Source organism: Tympanuchus pallidicinctus, unplaced genomic scaffold (assembly GCF_026119805.1).
Source record: "Tympanuchus pallidicinctus isolate F22 unplaced genomic scaffold, pur_lepc_1.0 scaffold20, whole genome shotgun sequence".
Classification (NCBI taxonomy): domain Eukaryota; kingdom Metazoa; phylum Chordata; class Aves; order Galliformes; family Phasianidae; genus Tympanuchus; species Tympanuchus pallidicinctus.
Genome location: NW_026294722.1, coordinates 12,934,833 through 12,955,420, shown reverse-complemented (window position 1 = coordinate 12,955,420; position 20,588 = coordinate 12,934,833). Strand labels below are relative to the sequence as shown.

At 53.2% G+C, this 20,588-nt stretch overlaps 1 protein-coding gene across 1 annotated transcript in view; it reads left to right on the top strand.

Moving 5' to 3' along the window:
- Positions 1-1,132: 1,132 nt before the first annotated feature.
- Positions 1,133-20,588, top strand: part of LOC128081058 (fer-1-like protein 4) — a 34,219-nt gene continuing 14,763 nt past the window's right edge. The window contains exons 1-28 of the mRNA XM_052683960.1: positions 1,133-1,211; positions 1,294-1,349; positions 2,705-2,793; positions 4,053-4,152; positions 5,195-5,286; positions 5,856-5,897; positions 5,999-6,166; positions 6,424-6,484; positions 7,561-7,692; positions 7,844-7,906; positions 8,511-8,595; positions 8,844-9,003; positions 9,159-9,342; positions 9,641-9,827; positions 10,014-10,378; positions 10,987-11,095; positions 11,818-12,016; positions 12,729-12,849; positions 13,385-13,485; positions 14,035-14,122; positions 15,134-15,250; positions 16,374-16,526; positions 16,758-16,941; positions 17,482-17,606; positions 17,994-18,128; positions 19,265-19,438; positions 19,593-19,709; positions 20,032-20,193. Of these exons, the coding sequence (XP_052539920.1) occupies positions 1,133-1,211; positions 1,294-1,349; positions 2,705-2,793; positions 4,053-4,152; positions 5,195-5,286; positions 5,856-5,897; positions 5,999-6,166; positions 6,424-6,484; positions 7,561-7,692; positions 7,844-7,906; positions 8,511-8,595; positions 8,844-9,003; positions 9,159-9,342; positions 9,641-9,827; positions 10,014-10,378; positions 10,987-11,095; positions 11,818-12,016; positions 12,729-12,849; positions 13,385-13,485; positions 14,035-14,122; positions 15,134-15,250; positions 16,374-16,526; positions 16,758-16,941; positions 17,482-17,606; positions 17,994-18,128; positions 19,265-19,438; positions 19,593-19,709; positions 20,032-20,193 (3,648 nt within the window). The remainder of the gene's footprint in view (positions 1,212-1,293; positions 1,350-2,704; positions 2,794-4,052; positions 4,153-5,194; positions 5,287-5,855; positions 5,898-5,998; positions 6,167-6,423; positions 6,485-7,560; positions 7,693-7,843; positions 7,907-8,510; positions 8,596-8,843; positions 9,004-9,158; positions 9,343-9,640; positions 9,828-10,013; positions 10,379-10,986; positions 11,096-11,817; positions 12,017-12,728; positions 12,850-13,384; positions 13,486-14,034; positions 14,123-15,133; positions 15,251-16,373; positions 16,527-16,757; positions 16,942-17,481; positions 17,607-17,993; positions 18,129-19,264; positions 19,439-19,592; positions 19,710-20,031; positions 20,194-20,588) is intronic.

The window sequence follows — 20,588 nt, the reverse complement described above, 5'->3', positions numbered from 1 at the left end:
AAACAAAAAAGTGTTACAAGCATGGAAGAAGGAGAGCTCAGAGCTGCAACTTGGCACAAGCTGTGCTGTGGCTGAGAGCATCCTCTGCTCGTGCTTTCTGCTGCTGACAAGCTGTATGCAGAGCTCTCTCTGATTCTGTTACATGTACAAACAAACCTGGGGCTGGTACGTGAGTGTGCTTTCCTTTCTTTAACAGTGTTCTTTGAAGGAGGTTTACAGCAGTAAACAATCTTTTGTTTGGCTAAAGAAATACCAGCAGCACTGCGTAGTGCTTGGTTTCAATGAATGGTTTCTTTGGCAAGGTGAGTGTGTTAGCAGCAAAGTTCTGAGACAGCACAGCGCAGAGTGAGAAACACATTTTGCCTCCCCTTTTTAAATGTATGTCAGTTCCAAAGGAGGAAAGTGGGTTTTCCTTGGTACCCAGCGGTCTTTGCTTGCTACGAAGGCAGCTTGGAAGCATGTTTCTCAGCTGGCTGAGGTGGCTGCAGATGCTGGACCTGATAGGGGTGACTTTCCCAGCTACCTGGGCGTAGCTGGAATGCAGGCTCGCCGCATGCCTGGTGCCTGAGCTGAGGGGGAGCTCAGCACGGCCTCCTGCGTAGGAAAGCTGTTGGTGCCACGCTGTGCCCGCGCTGCTCTTCCTCCTGGTGCAGGCTGTGCTGAGGCCGTGCTTGGTATTAATTCACCAAAGCCGAGGCACCGTCTTCAGACAAATGGAAACTGCAGCTGCTCTGGCGGAGAAGCCGCAGAAGCTCCCTGGGGAGCTGATGGTACCCGACCTGCTCAGACAAGCACCAAATCTGCCGACCAGCAGCGCGTTTTGTGGAACATCTCACCATTCCCAGCCTGTGTTACAGCCCCGCCGCCCCCAGCCGCGGCTCCCCGCTCCCCGTTCCCAGCAGTGCCGCGTGCCGCCAGCACCGCGCGGTGCCCGAGTTCTCCGTGACCGGGAGCCGTGCTCAGCCCTACGCTGGGGCGGGCGGCCTGCAGGCCCGCTGCGCGCCTCGAACCAGCCCTGAGGCGTCGCCGTGGGGCACCGGGGGGGAGCGGGCAGCCGAACCGGCCGGGTGAGTCGGGGCTGACTGAGTCACAGCGGGCGGTGCGGCCCGGCCTGCCGTCGGCCCTCAGCTCCATGGCGCTCAGCGTCGGTGTCCGGCGGCTCTCCGACCTGCCGGGCCGCGGCGAGCGGCAGGTGCAGCTCAGCTTCCGAGGTGGGCAGCGAAGGCGGTTGGCTGGATGGGTGTGCTGTGCCCGGGCAGGGCGGAGCCTCACACCTCCCCTCTGCTTCCCCAGGCTTCACCCAGAAGACAAAGAAGATCCGCTGTGGCCCGGAGGCCGTCTTTGGGGAGGTGAGCGTGTAGCCGTTGCACGAGGACTGGGGCAGTGGGCACGGGATGGGGATGAGGATGCAGCGCACCTCGGCTGGTGCCTGGTCAGACAGGTGGGCTGTGGGGACGGGACGCACATCTTGGGAACAACGGGAAGCCTCCTCGCCTTCTATCCATGCCCAGCTCCTGCGGTCCGTGCCTGGAGCCTGTGATGTGTGGCTACGAGGGCTGGGGGTGATGTCCTGTCTCCTATCTCCTGTCCAGAGTCTTCTGTTCACTGGGGCTCTTTTGTGTCTGTAATGTGCAAGCAATTCATCTAATCCATCTTTTGGAGAGCCTGGCTGCTCGGACAGAAAATGAGCCCTCCCAAAATGCTGAGTCAGTGGGTCAGTGCTTGTCCCTTCAGCAGCCAAGCTGTGGCTCTGTGATGCAGAGCTTGCTCCCTTCCCATCCTTCCTCCATCCCCAGCTGCAGGGGCCGACCTGGCTTGCAGACCCTCCTTCCTCCTTCAGCACGTGTCGCCATGCTCACGGGTTCGGTCACCTGCAGGCAGCCCTGTACGTGGAACGACCCTCACAGCTCTGCAGAGCTGGTTTTCTGCTGGTGCCATGTCCTGAGGGGTTCCCCAAGGGTGCAGGGTTTGGCAGGATTGCATTCCGTTGCAGTCACCTGCTGTGTCTGTGACCCCTCTGGCCTGGACGGACTTTGCCACTCCCTGTCCTCTCCCCCTGTGAGCTGGGCTTTGGGAATGGCACGGTGTGGCATCCCTGTCAGCAGCAAATCACTGCATGTGGAGTGAAATCCCTGGGAAGTCCTTAGATGAAGGTTGGTGCACGCTGAGATAAAATGAAGGGCTGGAAAAATGGCGCATCCTGACTGCTGCTGGCAGGAAATGCTTTGCGGATGTGGGAAGGAGAGGTGAGCTGGAGCTGCTGCCCTCCCAGCAGAAGCTCAGACTGAGTGGATTCAGGAGGTGAGGAAAGGAGGTCCTGCAGGAAAAGGTGTCTGTGGTCCATCAGACGGCCTCCCCATCAGGAGAGAGCTGCAAATGGCTGTAACACCTCTTTCCACACTGTCCTGTCCAAGGCTGGCTTTGCCTTGTTCTCCAGGTGCCCACAGGGCCTGATATTTCTAATAAAGAGCTGAGCAGAAGCCACACATCTTCTAGAGAGCCTAACTCACAGCTTCCGACAGCCAGGGGGGTCTGCAGGGACCTGGGTGCTCTGGGCAGGGTCTGGTGGTGGTCTCTGTGCTACATGGGCTCCATCGCAATGCTCAGTACTGGGCAAAAGTCAGCTCAGCTCCATCCAGCACCTGCACAGAGCCTCCTGGTGCTGCAGAGACAGAGGGGACCACTGTGCTCTGTTTGCTTGCAGCTCTTCCGCTGGCCTCACTATGGGAAGCTTGGCGTGGGGGAGATGCTGGCTGTCAAAGTGTACAACTGCAGCAAAGTGTTCAGTAACAGGTAGGTCCTCCAGGTGGTGGCATGATGGGCTTCGTATGGGGGAGGGAAATGTTTCTTGGCAAGCTGGTGGGAGGAAGACATACAGGATGTGAGTTATAGGACAGGGATGAAAGCTGGTTGTTCTGCTGCAGCAGCAGCACTTTGTACATGGAGTGAAATAAGGGCGGTGGTTGTGCTGTGCCAGCATAGTGTAGAGATGTGCAGAGGGTCTGGAGAAAGCCCCACAGGGGACAAAAGCGAAGCGTGGTCCCAGCAGCCAGCTGGGAACAGGAGAACTGAGCCCCATGTCCATGACAGTGGGGTTTAACCTTCAAAAACGCAGCAACTTACGTTGAGATGATCAGGCAGAATAAAATGCTGCTAAGTGGCCCAGGCAGTGCTGTGAGCTCAGCAGTGGGTTAGGAAACCCAAGAGCAGAGGTGACAGATGGAGGAAGTGACGGTGGAGGGAGCAAAGGAGGGTGCTTGCAGGGGAGCTGCCAGCTCTGGTAACTTGTCAGAACTGAAGGAAAATCAACAGGGATGGCTTCATAGGGTGGGTGATGGTGCAGACAGTTTCAAAGCCATCACATCCCTGCCAGAGAGGGTGTGGAGGAAACAGATAAGTACAGCACATGCAGGATACTCAAAGCCAGAGCAAAAAATGTGAGTGAACTTCATGTCAGTGTTTACTGGGTGCTTTCCTTTATGGGAGAGGGATCAGAGGAGTTGTCTCTGGCTGAAATGTCAATAGGAACTGCTGTAGGACAAACTGATAAACAGCAAGTCACCAGGACGTGATGGTGCTGAGCAAAGAAGTCCAATGGGAGAAGCCCACACTGACACCTATCCGTGCACCTCTGCTGCTGGTGAGCAGAGCAGAGCTGGGTGGCAGAGGTCAGACAGCTTCACCCCACACTCAGCTGCCAGAGGGAGCTGGGGCACAAAACACCAGTGGGCTCTGGCCAGCAGTGACATGAGGTGGGGTGGGAGCTGCAGAACTGCATGCATATTGCTACTGCTTGCAGGGAGCAGGGTGGAGCCTTCCAGAGTGAGAAGCCCCTTTGGGCTGGGCGGGTTTTGGCCTGATTTGCTGCCAGTATTGCTGTGGCCCTGTGCTTATTTCCTAATTGCTCTCTGCAGGCTGAGCACACAGGGATCAGTGCTTTTGAGTACCTGGACTGCCAGAAACCCCCGTGCTCTCTTTCTCCTGAAACCCAGGGGCAGATGAGAGCACGCATGCTGTGTGTAAAGTTGCTAAAGCCAGTGATTTTGTTATAGGCTCCTTGGCACCCTCGTCCTCAGCCTCCAACACCTGATGACATCTGGGCGCCTGATTCTCCGGGAGGCCCTCGTGGACAGGAACCACAGCATCACCGGTGTAAGTCCTCCCCAGGCAGCCCAGGGATGGGCACTGCTCTGTCATCTCAGTGGGTGAAAAGCCCCAGAAACATTCGGAAATGCTTTGTGGGAAGCCTCTACAGCTTCCCAGGTGGAAGTGGGTGCAGCTTGTGGCCGGGGCTGGGTGCCAGGCAGTGCTGCTGGCAGCCCTGCGAGGTGCTGCGCCCCTGTTTGTCCTTCCCACGGGCGCTCTGAGTCACCCTGCAGTGCTGTGACCACAAACCCATGGGGAAGCCGAGTGCTGCTGGGTTCTTTCAGCCTCCTGCAGCTCACTGCAGGACCGTCTGTGCTGGCAGGGGGAGTGGGATGGGGCTGACCCTTCAGCAGTCCGTGGTGGTTTGCAGGGACTGACCGGGGGCACTGACGCTGCTGTAAGGTCACAGCTGCTCTGTGGCCCCAAACCTTTGCTCAGCTGCCTCTTCCCTTGTGCTAACAGTGGAAATCTTGCTGATGACCCAATCTGAACAAAACACAACGGCTTTCATGTCTTGTCCGGGTTGAGCTGGGCAGAACCAGAACAGCCAGAGCTGCTGGGAAGCTGGGAAGCTGCTCAGCTCAGCTGGGAAAATACACGTCCCCAGGGGAAGGAGAAGCCCTCTGGGAACAGGCCTGTCCCTGCTACTCTGAGTCCTGATCTTCCCTGGCATATCTGGGGCTGGAGTAATTTGTGTCCCTTTTTCTTTCCTACTGCTTTAATGGGGTTTCAAACTTTCCGCTCTTTACCCAGCCTTATTCCAAGCTTCTATTTTCACCCACCTTCTGCTACTGCCTCTCCCAGCAGCAGCATTTCTGCCTCTCAGGGTTGCATTTCTCTTCCCAAAAACATGACTTTGCCAGGGATTACGCTGTGGGCTCAGCTCCTGCATCCCCTTCACCCTGAGAGGTGGTTGCTTTGCCTTCTGTCTGCCAGCATCCTGCTTGTTTTTTTTTCATTCCACACTTTTCTTTCCCTTTTCCTTGGCACTTGCACAGGTATTTCGTGGCTGCTGAGCTCTCAGGCAGTTTTGATTTTTTGGTTCCAGATCTACATTGAGTTGGATTTGCGCTACCAACCTCCAGAGGGCTCGGCTGGGACTTGGCTTGAAGAAGACTTTGTCTACCAGATGAAAGACAGGTACTGAAATCCTGGGAGGAGGACATTTCCAGATGGCTTGTACAGCTGCCTTAGTCAGGGTCAAGCAGAGCCATCTGGGACACCACCTAGCCCATCAACTCTCCAGGCCGATGCATTTCTGCTCTACAGCAGCAATAAGTGACCAGAGCTCTTGGAAAAAAACCACCCTGTCTTCACAAAGAAGACCAAATGTGATTGACTGGAACAACCACTGCACCCCAGGAGTCCTCTTGGACTCAGGCACTTCTGTGGCATTCCTGGCTGATGGGAGCAAGGCTTTGTGGTTGCGAAGCTGCACAGTGTGGCTTTGGACCACATTAGCTCCAGGCTGTCTGCACACAAGTGATGCCCGTGGCCAGTGGGCAGGCAGGATGGTAGGCTCCAAAAGCATCACTTCTGGAGGGCCCAGAGATGAAGCATGGGTGGGGAAAGGAGAAATTCCAATTTGGAGAATGCTCGTGTTGTGGCCAAGAGACAAGCAGAATCCTGGCTGTGGCGCTGTTATTTGAATGCATGGGGGAAGTGCTATAACACTGTTTTTTCTGTAAAGCATCTCTTTTTTCCTACAGTTCAGAGTTAATCATCCGCAATCCTGCATTTGAGGAGCTGGAGTAAGTAACTCCATTTGGGATTATCCATTCACCCTCCCAGGTGGAGGAAAGTGCACAAGCCGCTCACCAGGGCGGGTGATGATGTGATGTGGGGATTGTAGGGCAGCCGAGGGGCCAAGAGCAAGTGAGCTGGACAGGAGGGCTGTGACACTGGGCAGGAAGCTGGCAAAGGGCCTGGAGACTGAGGAGGAGGAGGAAGAGGAGGAAGAGGACTTCTATGATGTGTCTGATGTGGAGGTGTCGGGCATTGTCTTCAGCCCTGTGAAGAGGTATCAGTGCTGTGCGTGGGCCCTGGGGTGGGAGATGCCATCTCCTGGGGTGGATTCTGTGCGGATCCTGCGTCTTGTGGCATTTGGTTTCTACAAAATGTCAGAAACCTTTAGAGGTCCCAAATGGTACCGTTGGGTGTTGGCTCTTCCTGTGTCAAGAAGCTGTTATTTTCTGGGTTTTCAGTTCCTTTAGTGGAGTCTTACCCAGATCCATGTAGATGAAGGGATCGACTCATCCAGGTTGTGTTTCTGTGCAGCCGTTCCAGAATTTGCTCCACGCGGGACCTGTTTGCCACTCCAACCCCACAGAGCTTCCAGGTACTTAATGCACATTGGGTGTGTGTTCCTGCTGATGCCTCTGTAGCTGCTCCTCCAGAAAGTCCTTCGCTGCCTTCCTATGGGCACGGGATTCTCCAGTTGCCATATACCCTGACAAGACCTCTAGCACAAAGACACCTTGCTTTGTGTAGCTTTCCCAGGCAAGGTGTGAGATTCCCTCATCCGTGAGCACTACCTCCACAATCAGCCAGCCCAAGGCAGGATTTCTTTTGGGCCGCCATAGGTTGAGTGTACAGAAGATGGATATTGGCATACAGCCCCACATACAGTGGCCTTAGAGGAGTTTTGGAGATCTCCTGGACAGGGTTTGTGCCTGTCACCCTCACCAGGACCTGTCCCAGTTTCCCAGGGCCACCCAGGGGACAGAGCTGAGAGCAAACAGCTGCTGCTGGGGCTCTCACTCTGGGAAGTTGGACAACAGGCTTACCTGAAATCTCTGCAAAGTTTGGAAGTGGAGTTAGGTCCCAGCTTTGGCCCTCCAGATTTTGGGGCTGGGTCTCACAGCCTGGATATGGCTTCAGATACTTCCTTGGTTCTCAGTAAACATGGAGTATGGATTTGAGTCCCCCGCTTTTCAGGGTTAGAACTTTTCCACTCAACAGAAAGCTTTTGTGGGCGTGGAATTTCCAACCTTTCCTTGACACAATCACTCTTCATCCTAGTGACTGTACTGTGAGAGCATTTTTCCCATGTCTTAAGACCTGTAAGCAGTCACAGCAAATGAGACAGCCACGTTCCAGTCCTTTCAGAGTTGTCTGTCTAATTAATGAGGATTCAAAGCATTAACAGAAGATACAAAATCTTCTTGGAAATGCTTTGTGCAGCCCACTCCATGGAGGCCATGGCTTGTCAATTCTTGTCAGAGGTTCAATATCACTTTGATTTGGTGTTGGCTGAAGCCAATTTCAGCAGCGGTGCTCTTGCCTACCCTGAGCATCCAGACCTGCATTGGGGCGCCCTGTGTGTTTGCATACTGATATCACTGAAACAAGCTCAGGACAGAGCTGGGGACGTGCAGAGTGCTGGTCTGATGCTCTTCTCTCGTGTTTCCTCAGGTTGGGATTAATATCATCGAAGCACAGAAGCTGGTGGGGGTGAACATTAACCCCTTCGTGGTGATCAGAGTTGGAGAGGAGAAGAGGCACACGGCAACGCAGAAGTCAACAAATTGTCCCTTCTACAATGAGGTGCGTGCAATGGACAGAGTCTCCATCACCACGGTGTTGGTGCCAGTGGCCGAGCACTCGGGATGCTCTTGGTGCAGCTCCTCTCAGGAGAAGGCACCTGTGGAGTCCTGTTGAGAGCCCAGGGCTCAGTTGTCTTTCTTTCCCCTTTCAGTACTTTCTGTTTGAATTCCACGAGCCAAGGGAAGTTTTATTTCACAGACTCATAGAGATTTTGGTAAGTAAGTCCTCCTCTTGGTCCCTTATCAGTAACTGGCACAGCCTGCTGCTTCTGGTATGGATGGTGGGAGCTATTGGCAAAGCAAGGGCTGTGGGCAAAGGAAGGGCAATTTGTGCCTGTAGGAAAGTGTAAGCGGGAAGAGAGTGGGCTTTAGAAATCCCCTGGTCCAAAGCACTGTGGGGCTTTTCTGAAGGCAGCTAAGCCCAGCCAGTGTCTCTTTTGTAATGTGATTTCAGTGCAAGGCTATGAAAGGCTGCACATTCCTTCTGGGCTCAGCAAGCGCTCAGCATGCCTCAGGTTTTGGAAGAGATGCTGGCCTGGGGTGGACAAATGGAGGCCCTATGGGAAAGCAGGCCTGCCCCTGTTCCTCTGTAGGTGTTCAGCTTTTCTGAGGCTGCCTTGGTTACAAGTCATGAATTTGGCTGAGGGCTGTGGGTTGAAATGCTGTGTAGGAATGGCTGGGCAGAAATGGGGCAGGCTCAGGGCTAACTCAGATGGGCTTTCAACCTCTGCCTGAGCTGTATGTTGGAATAGGTCTCCTTAGCGATGTCTGGGTGTGTTTCCCAGCTGCAGACATCTCTTGGATTTCTGCTGTCTGCAGGTTTTCCACTCAAAGAAGATACCGTTCCTGGGAACGTGCATAGGAACATTCAAGATGGACATTGCAACTGTGTACAACCAGCCAGGTACCTGCTTCCTGCCCCACTCTTCATTTGAAGCTGAGCCTTCTGCTGGGCTCTGCTGGGTCTGCTGAGGGCCCTGTCTTTGAATTTAGTTCACATAATGACAAACACTCACTTCTCCTGGCTTTCTGAAGGCTGGTGAGACTTCCCACGTCTTCAGAGGCAGAGCTGGGCAGTGACTGCGCCGACGCTGTTGGGTGTGAAGTGGTAACCCAGGCTTTCCATAAAGAACCCCTTTCCTTCTCTCTCAGACCACAGGTTCTTCCAGAAGTGGGCTGTTATCAGTGACCCCACAGACACCCGGGCAGGTGTGAAAGGCTTTGTGAAATGCAGCATCTCTGTCACCGCACGGGGAGAAGCTGCGGGCTCCCTTCCCACCTCCTGCAGCAGCCGAGTTGAGGACATTGAAAAGTGAGTGCAGCAGGGTTTGCGTGGCTGAGGAGAGCAGCCACGTGTCTCTTCACACTAAGTACTTTTCCCCATTATTCCCCCTTCTGATGGGGACAGACTTGGCTTCTCATTTTCTGGACTCCAGGAAAGAGCTTGAATATGAATTTGTCTTTCAGGAACCTACTGCTGCCTAAAAGAGTTCCTGCAGAGAGACCCTGGGCCAGGCTCTGTGTCAAGCTGTATCGTGCTGAGGGCCTGCCCAGCATGAGCGCAGGCATTATGGGTGGTTTCTCCAAGATCATAGGAGAGAAAAACGTGTTTATTGACCCCTACGTGCAGGTCTCATTCTGTGGGCAGCAGGTGAGTCTGCTGGGGCTGGGCTACTCCTCCTTTTCTGTGTCAGCACTTGCTGTGGGACATGGCAATCCCATGGAGGCAGACTGGAAGAGCCCAGGACTAAACACAGGGAGTGAGTAGAATAAATCCCAGCGGAGGTCTTCCACAAGTGAGCTGGATTCATCCTAGCACCTTTGGGAGAGTAGCTAAAATAATAGCAGAGCAGGGGGGTGAGCCATCCCCAGGGAGGCACAGAGGCATTCCTTGCTCTGTCTATTGGTCTGGTTGGGGCTGTGTGACTCTCAGCCCTCCTCCTTCCCAGGGGGAGACATCTGTGGAGAGCAACACCACCGAGCCTGAGTGGAACGAGCAGATCAGCTTCATTGAGATGTTCCCACCTCTTGCCAAGAAGATAAAAATCCAGGTGCTGGATGATGCCAACGTTGGCGATGTAGCCATCGCAACGCATTACATTGACCTGCAGCAGATCTCGGACCCGGGCAGAAATGGTGAGGCCTGGCATGGCTGCTCCCCTGGGGCCTCCTGCTGGGCACATCTGCCCAGGCCACAGTGGTCTCCTGGAGTTGGAAAGCAGAAGTGCATGGGCAGTGCGTGCTCACACTGTGTGTCCTGGCTGTCTTCTTGAGGGAAGGTCTCTGCAGCACCTTGTGTTTAATCAGACCCTGTCCCTGCAGGCTTTAACCCCACGTTTGGCCCAGCCTGGGTGAACCTGTATGGCTCCCCTCAGAATTCAGCTCTGCGGGACGTCCACAAGGACCTGAACGAGGGCATGGGGGAGGGCATCTTCTATCGTGGACGTATCCTCATGGCCATCACAGTGGAGATTTTCAGCAGCCCGGGTGTGGCAGAGAGGAAGCTTGGGGACAAGACAAAAGGTGCCCTCAGCAAGCTGAAACTGAAGAAGAAAAGTAAAAAATCCAAGGCGAAAGCCAGAGAGCTGATCCAGCTGCAGGGAGAGGAGGAGGCTGGGGGCTCTCAGGAGGCTGAGCAGCCTGCAGAGGTCATTGTGGAGGTGGAGGAGCTTCATCCGCTCCCTGACGTGAGTCCTTTTGCACTGATGTGACCTGACCCACACCGGCCTGGTGCCTGCACAGGCTCATGGGGAGCAGGCAGAGGGGTCATTAGCTGGCATAACAATGGCAGAGAAAACCCAGCTGGGCCAGCCAGGGCTCTCTGAGCTTCTGTGAGGGCCAAGGATTCACGTGCAGCCTGCAAACTGCCTCTCTCAGTGAGGCAGGAGCATCCCTGCATGCATCATCACTCTCACATGGGTGCTATTCCCAAAGCATGGCCATCGCTGAGCGTGTAGTTCTGTCCAGGAGCCTTGGAACTGTTAGCTGGCTCTGGGTCACCACTTGGTCCAGCAAAGATGGGCTAGTGGCAGCTGTGTGGGTACAGTAGCCATCCTTTACCCAAACCTGGATACAAGCTGATGGTGGAGCATCAGCCAGAGCCATGGTTTCATACCAGATGCCTGAGCTTTCCAGGAAAGCTGGGCAGCCCAGCAGTGTCCTTCTGAAGTCCCTCAAGAGTAAAACCCTCAAGAGCCCTGACAGGCACCAGCCATGCCCTGGTGCTCTGCAAGTCTCTGCTGAGTCAAGAGTTTTGGCATGCTAGGCTTGGGCTGAATTCTCTTTCTCTGCACAGAGTGCTTTGGGGAGGAAAGAAGAATTCTTCCTTTTTGCTGCCTTCTTTGAAACCACGATGATGGACTCTTCACTCAGCTCCAAACCTATCAGCTTTGAGGTCTCTATAGGTGTGTATTCCCCAGGGTCCCAAATGAGGAAACCATGGGAATGGTGTGAACCTCCCTGAGCCAGCCCAGGGCAGCACTGCGGTCCTACAGTGCCAAGCGTCAAGTGTCTCCAAATCAGGAGCTCAGGAAGGGTGGAGGATGAGGCCAAGCAGTGCTCACAGTACTTTAATTACTCTAAAAGTCTGTATGATCTCCCACGGGATTGGAGTTTTGCCATATTTGTATGAAATTCCTGTCTGGGGAATATGCTTGAAGCTCTTCAGGGAGTGGAGGTGAGAAGCAGTTGAAAGGCTTGGGAGCAATCAAATGGGGTTAAGTATGTGGTGCTGAGGGGCTGTGACAGTGGATGATGGGGAAACAGTGGCAGGGAATGCAGGTCCAACCCTGGATCTGCGTTGCTGGAGGACTGCTGAGAAGTCCTCTTGACCTCTGCTGCTGACTCTAGTCCAGGGGTTTGGATGGAAGCTTCAAGGCCTTTGGTAGAAGCAGTGGAACTTGCAGGCACACACATGGACTTCCTTGTGGTTTCCCAGCTCCATCTCAGATCTTATTGCCCAAGTGGTGCATTGATGGTTGGATGCTGCTGAAGTGCTGGTTCTGAAAGCAGTGCAGACTCCTGTGCTTCTCTTGGCAGCATGATTGTGCTGATTTTGCAAACTAGCTAACTCATTGTTTAACACTGATCCTGCTTTTCTGACTGCTGTTTAATGCTTATCTTCAAGGAAACTATGGCAAAGCTGAAGAGGCTGTGACCAAAGTACGTAAAAAAGGAGAGAAAGGAGAAGGGAGAGAAGAAAACCAGACTTTGCTGGATGCTGGTTCAGATAGTGAGCTGGATGTGGAGATCCTGGCCCCAGATTCAGCCCCCCAGAACAAATCGGTGACAAGGAGCCAGAGGCCAGAGCCCACAGAGTATGACAGGTGGGTCATACTTTCTTCATCCTTCTATACTTTCCACCCCAGTCCTGAACTTCCCATCTTAATTGCTCAGGATGCTATTAGTAAATCTGCTCAGAAATGTGAGTGCTGTGCAGGTGTTTCTCTGCTTTGCAACCCTGCAGCTCGCCGTGGCCCAGCAGGCTGCTGTTGCCAGACCCTACAGTGTCTGTGTGATGTCTGCAGGTAGCCATGCACAGGGCTACAGGGAAATGTAACTCATCAGTGCCAGCAGTCCCTTGTCTGGTGGACAAGCAGTATCCCAAGGGCTTGATTCCAGTGCAGAGGAAGGAGAGGAGCGCTCTGGCTCACAGTGTTCTATGCTGGGCAGGCAAGGCAGACAGATGATGAGGTGCTCTGGGAATGCCACCTTCTTCACCCTACAGGCCTGGCAGTGTCGTGGTTGTGTTGAGCCCTGCGCTCGCTCTCACTCCACCCTGTAGTAGCAAGGAATCTCAGCAGCATCCCACACTCTCATCAGCTTCACTCATCTGGGCACACTGCTGCTCTCTGCTAGAAACATCATACACTGCCTTGGGATGGCAAAGGGCCAGTTCTGCAGCTTGTATCCATGTCCATGATGCAGGGACCAACGCAGCTGGTTCTTTGTGAGGAAAGCAGTCCTTACTGCTCCCTGTGCAAATGCTGCCTTGTGACAGCTGCACACAGCAGCCCTAATGTCCTGTGCTGCCCCTAGATCATACAGCTGCCTGCCCATGGTGCATGAGAAACCCTGCGTGTATGTGTGGAGCTACTGGGAGGATCACACCTGGAGACTCTGCGTTTCCAACTGGATTGTCAAGCTGGCAGAGCGCCTGGTAACGTGCACAGAGCAGCTCTTGGGGCATGGGGCTTCCTGCCATCGTTCCTTTTTCTCATAGTGCACAGTTACTCTGCATAACACTTAGCTGAAACATCCTCACCCTATGCATGTCTGCATCTGTCATGGGGCTCTATCCCATCTGCCCCTGGCAAAGTATCCTGCTATGGTCTGTGACAAAAAGCTCCTCTGCTCTGGGGAGATGCTGCTGCCCAAGGACTTTCAGCCTCCAGTGGTCATAGTGGAGTGAAACCCCTTTCCAGGGCCTTGTCTTTCCTGCTTAGACTTAGAAAGCAGAGCTTGCACTGATGTGTTTTGGTGAGTGCTCGAGGACTGAGGCACGAGGTGTTGTTGCAACCAGTTACCAGGTTAGCCCTAAGGCCCAGAGTCCGTGCGGTGCTGCACTGACCTGCAGTGCTCTGTCTGCTCCAGCTCTGCAGAAGGGCACACCTGGGGCAAACACATCTGCGCCAGGCTTTGCCCTGAGCCCATGGCCAGCTGCAAGCTGCCTGAATGTCATGCTTTCCCCACAGGAGCAGGGACTGGATGATGTGGAGAAGCTCATGAGAAGGCCTAAGGCTAAAGCTGAAGAGAGGCTCCGAGCGGTGCTGGAGGAATTTGTAGCTGGATGCAGGTTTGCATGGCCCTGACTTCTAAGATTTCTTGGCTTTAGGTTAGGAGGTTATATCATGTTCTGCCTGGGCTGCACGCAGCCTCCTCTGTTGTTCTCTAGAGAAGAATAAGTGGAAGGAAACCGGGACAACATGGGGAAAGAATTCTGTAGCTCTGTTAGCTCAGAGGGGAGACCACAGTCCTGGGAAGCATAGGGTTAGCAGGCAGCCTTGATGTTCTGGTCTCCTGGGAGTTTCCTAGCTGTTAGGACATTACTTTCTCTCTTCTCAGTCACTCTTTCAGGATCTGGTGTTTTAATTACCGACAGTCTGGTGGGGTCTGATACATACAGCAGTCCCTAACCTTGTAATGGAGGCAGTAAAGAAGGGCCTGGAATGCTGAGCCACGTGTACCTTCTGATCAAAAGCCTTGCAGAACAGTCATTACAGAGATGGGGTTTCAGCTACATCCAGTTTAGTAGCGGGGAGGTGGAGCTCGTGGCTCTGCTGTGTCAGCAGTGCTGTCCTATGGCATGCACATTTCAGAGGCTGTGATGCTTTTCTCATTGCAGACAATACTCACTCAGTGCAGAGAGAAAAACAATGGCACATCCAAACCATCTTGACAGATGTCGGACAAAGTACTTGATGCGCAACATCGTAAGCTGTGGGGCTTGGGATTATTGGGGAGAACCCGTGTGACACCTGCTCTGCAGGATGCTTCTGGAGGACCAGCTGGAATTGATGCTAAGAGGGAAACTTGGAGCTAAGACCCACAGTATAGTCATACAGCTATAGAATGACTTAGATTGGAAGGAATCTTGAAGATAGTTTCTAGTTCCAACCACTTGCATCTCCCAACACTGCTTAGAGTATTACATCTTCCAGCACAGGGAGCAGGGACTGCCCATGGCTGCCTCCTGTCTTAAGCAGATGTTGTGCTTGGGTGCCAGCTTTCCTCTCCTGGCAGAGCACAGCTGCAGTCCTGGTCCCCCTCAAACCACAAAGCTTTGGTGACTGACCAAAATGCAATGACAACAGTAGGAAATAAAATTCAGGCATGTCTGGGTCCCTCTGCTTTTCTTCACATTGTCGTGGAGTGATAGCAAAAATCCTCTGGTAAGGATGGGGCTCTCTGAAGGAGAGAACCAAGCCCAAGAGATAAGTTTTCTGGGTTTTCCTGGCCTGGTCAGTCAACACTAGGTTTGAACCCTGAATTCCTTCTGGATTTCATTATTAGTTCAGGTTCATCACCAAGTTTGTCTTCAGATCTGGACCCTATCAATTAACAGACATGACAGCTTAGCCCTATCTTCCAGTTTCCTTTGGCTTCCACTTCGCAGACTTCTGTGGTCACCAAAATGCTCTCAGACACCATCTGGAGCCTTAGGCCGTCATCTTCTGCAATGTTTCTTTCTTGTATGTCCTTCTGTCCCCAACGATGCAAAAGCTCATGGATTTCTGCTGTCGGCAGAGCTGATGGGTTCCTGCAGTAACCTCAACACAGGTTCTCAAGGTTTGCTCTCAGCAGCTGGCAAGCGAGCTGACAGAGGCCAGGCACGATGGGGCAGGAGGGCAGGGTCTCCACTTCCTGCAGAGCCCCCAGCAGTGCCGCCAGTGTGGCATGCATGGCTCACAGCCGGGCATGCGACAGCTCTGCTCTCTGTGCAGATCCTGTATGCGAAGCAGGGGCTCCGTGTGAGGAGGTGGCTGACTCGAGCCAATGTGAAGGAAAAGGTGAAGGAGACGAGGAGAATCCTGGCCAAACTCCGCTTCATGGCTCAAGAGGTACAGCTGCTCTGGGGCACCCGTTTCTGAGCACAAGAGGGCACGGGCAAGGAGGGGAAGCAGGGCTGCCTGCTGGGGCTTCCATCAGCCTGAAATGGGGATTTTTCCCAGATGTCTTTCCTTGCTGTGTAAAATCCCAGTTTCCAGCTGCTGGAAGTCACTGTATTTTATGTAATGGCTCTCATGAAGGATGAAGCTTCACAGTCTTTCAGGGTCAGCGGTGTCAGAGCAGAGGTCGAGGGGCCCGGCAGTGGCTTGAAGGCAGGGCTGGGTCATCCCCAGCCACCAGGACCTTCCTGCCCTCTCTGCCTGGCCCCAGGCTGTGCTGCAGTGTGGCTGTGGGAAGTATGTCTGGAAATCAGGCTTGCCTGCCTGCCCACCGGGACCTGACACCGTCCCCTCCTGCAAATTCAGACTTGCATTGCAGTGTGGATTCCTGTCTATAACATAGACTTTCTGCACTCAGAGTCTCACTGGCTCTATTTAAAGAGCTCTGGAAACCAAGTGAATTGTTGTAGTGTAAACCAGAGCACAATGTTTGCAGGAGAGAAGTGCCCAGAGGTTGATGCACTTTGGAGAAGTCTTTCACCAAGTGAAGTTCAATCACTATCACATCCTTGGACATGTAGGACAGATAGACTTCAGAACAAATGAGACTTCACCTCTTGAAGTGCTAGAAGAAGCTGTGCAAGTACAAACAGACCAAGAGGGAAAAGAGAGCAGAAGCTAAGATTCAAAATAATTCCTTGTTTCCTTCTGTGAACGTGCTCCTTTGCAAGCCTGCTCTGCATCTGCAGCTTTGTGCTGGCACTGGCATGGTTGTATTGTCTGCACATGGTTCTGTCCCGTGGATTAGCTCTCGGGCTTGTGGCAGGAGGTGCAGGGGAAGTATCACTTCTCCAGCCCCTCTTTCTCCAGCATGGGATGAGTGACTGCATCCCGCTGATTTGTAGTGAAAACCAAATTCCTCGGGGAGACACACAGAGCCATACTGCAGGGCTGAGTTTCAGAAGCATGTGCCCGACATTTGGCCCCATCACTTGCTTCTGGACCTCCAAAGAGCTGTGCAGCCTCCAGCCCCCCTTCTGCATCAGGAGATTGTCTCTGCTCTTCCTCCCTCCAGCCCCAGTGCACGCTCCCCGATGTCCTCATCTGGATGCTCAGCAACAACCGGCGCGTGGCATACGCAAGAGTCCCTGCTCAAAACATCCTCTACTCAGTGGTGGAAGAGGAGAAAGGCAAGGACTGTGCGAAGATTCAGACTGTCTTTCTGAAGGTAGGGTTTATCCCAAAGCAATATGTTTCTGCTTGCATCGTGCTGCTTCTCCCTCCTTTTTTCTAGCCCTCCTTCCTGACATCCCAGTGTCTGTAAGGAAGCACAGCTCTTGCTCCACTATGTGACACTGTGTCCTGTGCTCAATGGCTGGTCACTGGCCAGCAGCAGTGGTCCTGGTCTGAAGGTGGTATGGCTGGGATGGGAAACTTGCTAACCTTCCTGCACCTTCAGGTGCCCGGCTTGCACACTGGTGAGATCTTTGCCAAACTGGAAATCTACATGTGGCTCGGGGTTACCAAATATGCAAAGAACTGCATGATGGAGTTGCCTGAGGAGTTCAAGTACCTCTCTGAGAGCAGACAGGAGATCACCCAGTTCTCAGTTCACAGTCCTCCCAGCTGGCTCAGCAGGGATGGTGAGTTCCACAACTTAACCATGAGTGGGCAAACGGAGAGGTGAGAAGTCCTGCCTCTGCGTCAGTGCGTGAGGAGTAGGACCTGGCCTGTCAACTCCATGTCATCTCTGAGGCCTGACTGGGAAAGACAAGTCCGCTTTGTTCTGATGAGGACACGTTTGCACTCTCACACGAGGAGCAGCTGGCAGGATGGGGGCTTCCTAGGTGCTGAGCGTGCTGCCAAACTGGCAATAAACATGAGCTCTGCCTCTTAGCTGAGTCCCATTGGCACTCCCCAGTGGTGGATGCTCTCAGATTACTGCACATTTCACATCATGTTCTTCCCAGAGATGCCTGGGGAGCCTGCTGAGCTTCTCTTGCTTGTCCAAACCTTGAGAGACATGCTGGCCCTCTGAGAACTGCAGTGTGTGCCCCTAGAAGTGGTACCCTTGCAGGATGTACCCAGCCTTACCTGATCTTACCTTACCATGTTCCCCCTGATACATCTTTTGGATTCAGGAACGGCTGGATTAGGGAACTGAGAACTCTTTTCCATATCAGATTTCAGCTATTTCCAGCTCCGAGCTCACCTGTATCAGGCTCGAGGGATCCTCCCTGCAGATGACAACGGCCTTTCGGATCCATTTGTGAGAGTGGTGTTTTCAACTCATTGCCAGGCCACCAGGGTGAGATCCCTTAAGCCCCTGCATTTGCCTTCTTGGATGTTTGGAGACAAAATAGACATGTTGAAGGGCAGTGCTGTGGCAGTCCTCTGGGACATTTTGTAACTCCAGGCACAAGGTATTTCTGTGCTCTGGGTGATGTGACTGCATTCAAGGAGCACTTGACAAAACAGCCAAGCAGACTGGTGTCAAGGTGTCAAGGATTGATTACCACTTACTGTTTGATCCCAAGTGCTTCTACTGTCTCGTGCTTTTACCATCTCTTCTTCTGCCAGCTCCATGTGACTGTGGTGGAGAGATCAGCCCACACTTCCCCAGTCTCTTTACAAAGTGCATGTGCTTTGTTTCCACGGGCTGTGGTAAACTCAGACCTCTTGTCTCTGTCTGCAGACAGTGGAGGAGACATTGAGCCCAATGTGGAACGAGTTACTTCTGTTTGACCAGCTCATTATTGATGGGAAGAGAGAAGAGTTGAAAACAGAGACTCCCGTTGTTATAATCAGTCTCTTCAGTCAGAGTACATTTGTAAGTACAGCCACACTGCCCTCGTGCTGTCACTTCAAAGACAGGGAAGGCAGAACAGCAGTGTGTGAGTGCTGCAAGCAGGCATTTAGGAGCCACATCTCTGTTTTCTGTCACCCTGCCTGATCTTGATGTGCCAGTGTCCTGAGGTCTATGGCTGAGGCTGAGACTTTCTGCAGCCTTTTGAAACAAGCTGGGGTAAAGCTGCTGGCTGCAGGATGCAGACAGCTCAGAGATGCTACAAGTGAGGAAACACATGCTGCATCCTGGATTTCCTCTCTTTGGAGAAGAACTGTGCTTCTCCCAGCTGCCTGCCCCACTTTCTCAGCAGGCTCACATTGTAGAGGGCTTGTAGTCATGGGGAAATGGTGTGACTTTGAGGTCTGTTCCTTTCTCTCTATCCATCTCCTGTTCATCCTCAGTCCTCCCCTCTTCCTCTTCACTAGTTCTTTGTAGGCATGCTCCTTTCCTAGGGCCTGTTTATTATCATAATGAATGGAAATGACACTGCTTGCACTGGACTCTCCCATGTAGCTCAGCAGCTTTTCTGTGCCCGGTCTGGGGCTCCCCAGTGCACAGAAAGACACTGACATACTGGAGTCAGTCCAGAGGAGTGGCTCCAAGCTGGTTGAAGGTGGAGCATAGGATAGAGCAAAGAGAGGCTGAAAGTCTGGAATAAAGGATGCAAAGAAGCATCTTACTGCTGTCTGCAGCTGGATAATGGGAGTGGATAGAAAGGATGGAGCTGGACTTCTTTCAGAGGCACACAGGGACAGGATGACAGAAAATGGACTCAGATTGGAACATGAAAAAACACCAACTGTTATGTAATTTCATCTTGAAGGTGTTAAAATGTTGAGCCCTGGGTTCAGACAACTTGTGGAATGTTCAGCATTGGGGACATTCCAACCGTGGCTGAAGGACTCTGAGCAATCTGATCTGTGGTGCATGGTCCCAGACCGTTTGTCCAGTCTTGTGTGGAAGTAGACCCTAAATTAATAGCAGCTGCTTCAGGTGCCTCTCATCTGCTCCTGCCTCTGGATGGAACAGAGGATGGAGAAGTGGTCTTATGCATTCCTGTATGGCCGGATGGTGAGATAAAACAGGGATACTTTAACTCTCTCCCTCCTTTCCTACAGGGCTCTCCTGAGTTCCTCGGCCAGGCCTTTGCTGTCCCGCAGGTGAAGCTGGTTGATGAGCCATACTGCAAACCTGCCCTGCAGTTCTTTGATTTTTACAAAGGCTCCAAACCAGCTGGGGAGCTCATTGCCACTTTTGAGCTGATCGAGTTGGATTACAGCGGCTATTTGGAGGTAATGGGCTTGGGAGAAACCACGTCTGCCTTTCAGCTGAAGAGAGGCTGCAGGGACAGACTGTGGGCACAGACCAAGAGGAGAGGGAGAGGGGATACGCTGTGGAGGAGAAATGGTTTCCGGTGCTCAATGTAACCCATCTCTGTCTGCTCAGCCATCAGTGCCCGAGGATGTGGAGCCCAAGGAGCCCAGCTACCTGGGAGACCCCCGAGCCGGACGGTTCGTCATCCCGGAGGGCATCCGCCCCGTGCTGAAGGAATTTCGCATAGAGGTGTGCTGCCTTCTGCTGGGCTGGCTCCCATAGCGGGAGGCACAGCCTGCCCGTGGACAGGGCAGGAGCTGGGTTTGATACCCAGCAGGTGCCAGAAATGGAGGTGCCTGACATTCAGGAGAAACTGTCTCAGTGGCTTAACAATCAAAACCGTCATGTTTGTGCCCACAGCATGGGAGTGGATCCTGGTGGCTGTGTGGGAAGAGTGGTCTCATAGCTTTCTTGGGGTCTGTGATGAGTGGGGTGGCACTTCTGGGCAGGGCTGTATGGCCGTACCACACCTAGCACGTCTAGAACAGCCCAGCAGCTTCATGTGCTTTAGATCCTGTTCTGGGGCCTGAGGGACCTGAAGCGGGTCAACTTGTTCGAGGTGGACCAGCCACAGGTGATCATTGAATGTGCTGGCAAGAAGGTGGAGTCAGAGGTGATTGTGGCCTACAGTGAGAACCCCAACTTCACCGAGCTGGTCAAATACATGGACGTGGTGAGTGCTGCCGCGCTGGAGCAAACCATGGCTGTCCTACAGTCACATACAGCCTGCTTGCTGGGGTTGAGTGAATGGGAGGGGAGCTGCCCCCAGGGTTTTGCTCTCCTGGGGACACAGAGTTTGGCTGCCTATCAAAACCTTTGCGTATATGCCCACTGAGATCAGTCTCAGGCATCATCTCTTGCCATGAGGCTCTGGTTTTTGGGCAGAGTTGTAAGGTCTCATCAGATCTCACAGCACTCTCACTGAGCTGGGATTTTGTTCAGCCTGGAGGATGGGATCTTACTAACACTTACAAATATCAGAAGGGTGTATGTCAAAAGACTGTGACCAGAATCTTCTCAGTGGTGTCCATAATAGGACAAAGGGGCACAAAATGGAATACAAGAAGT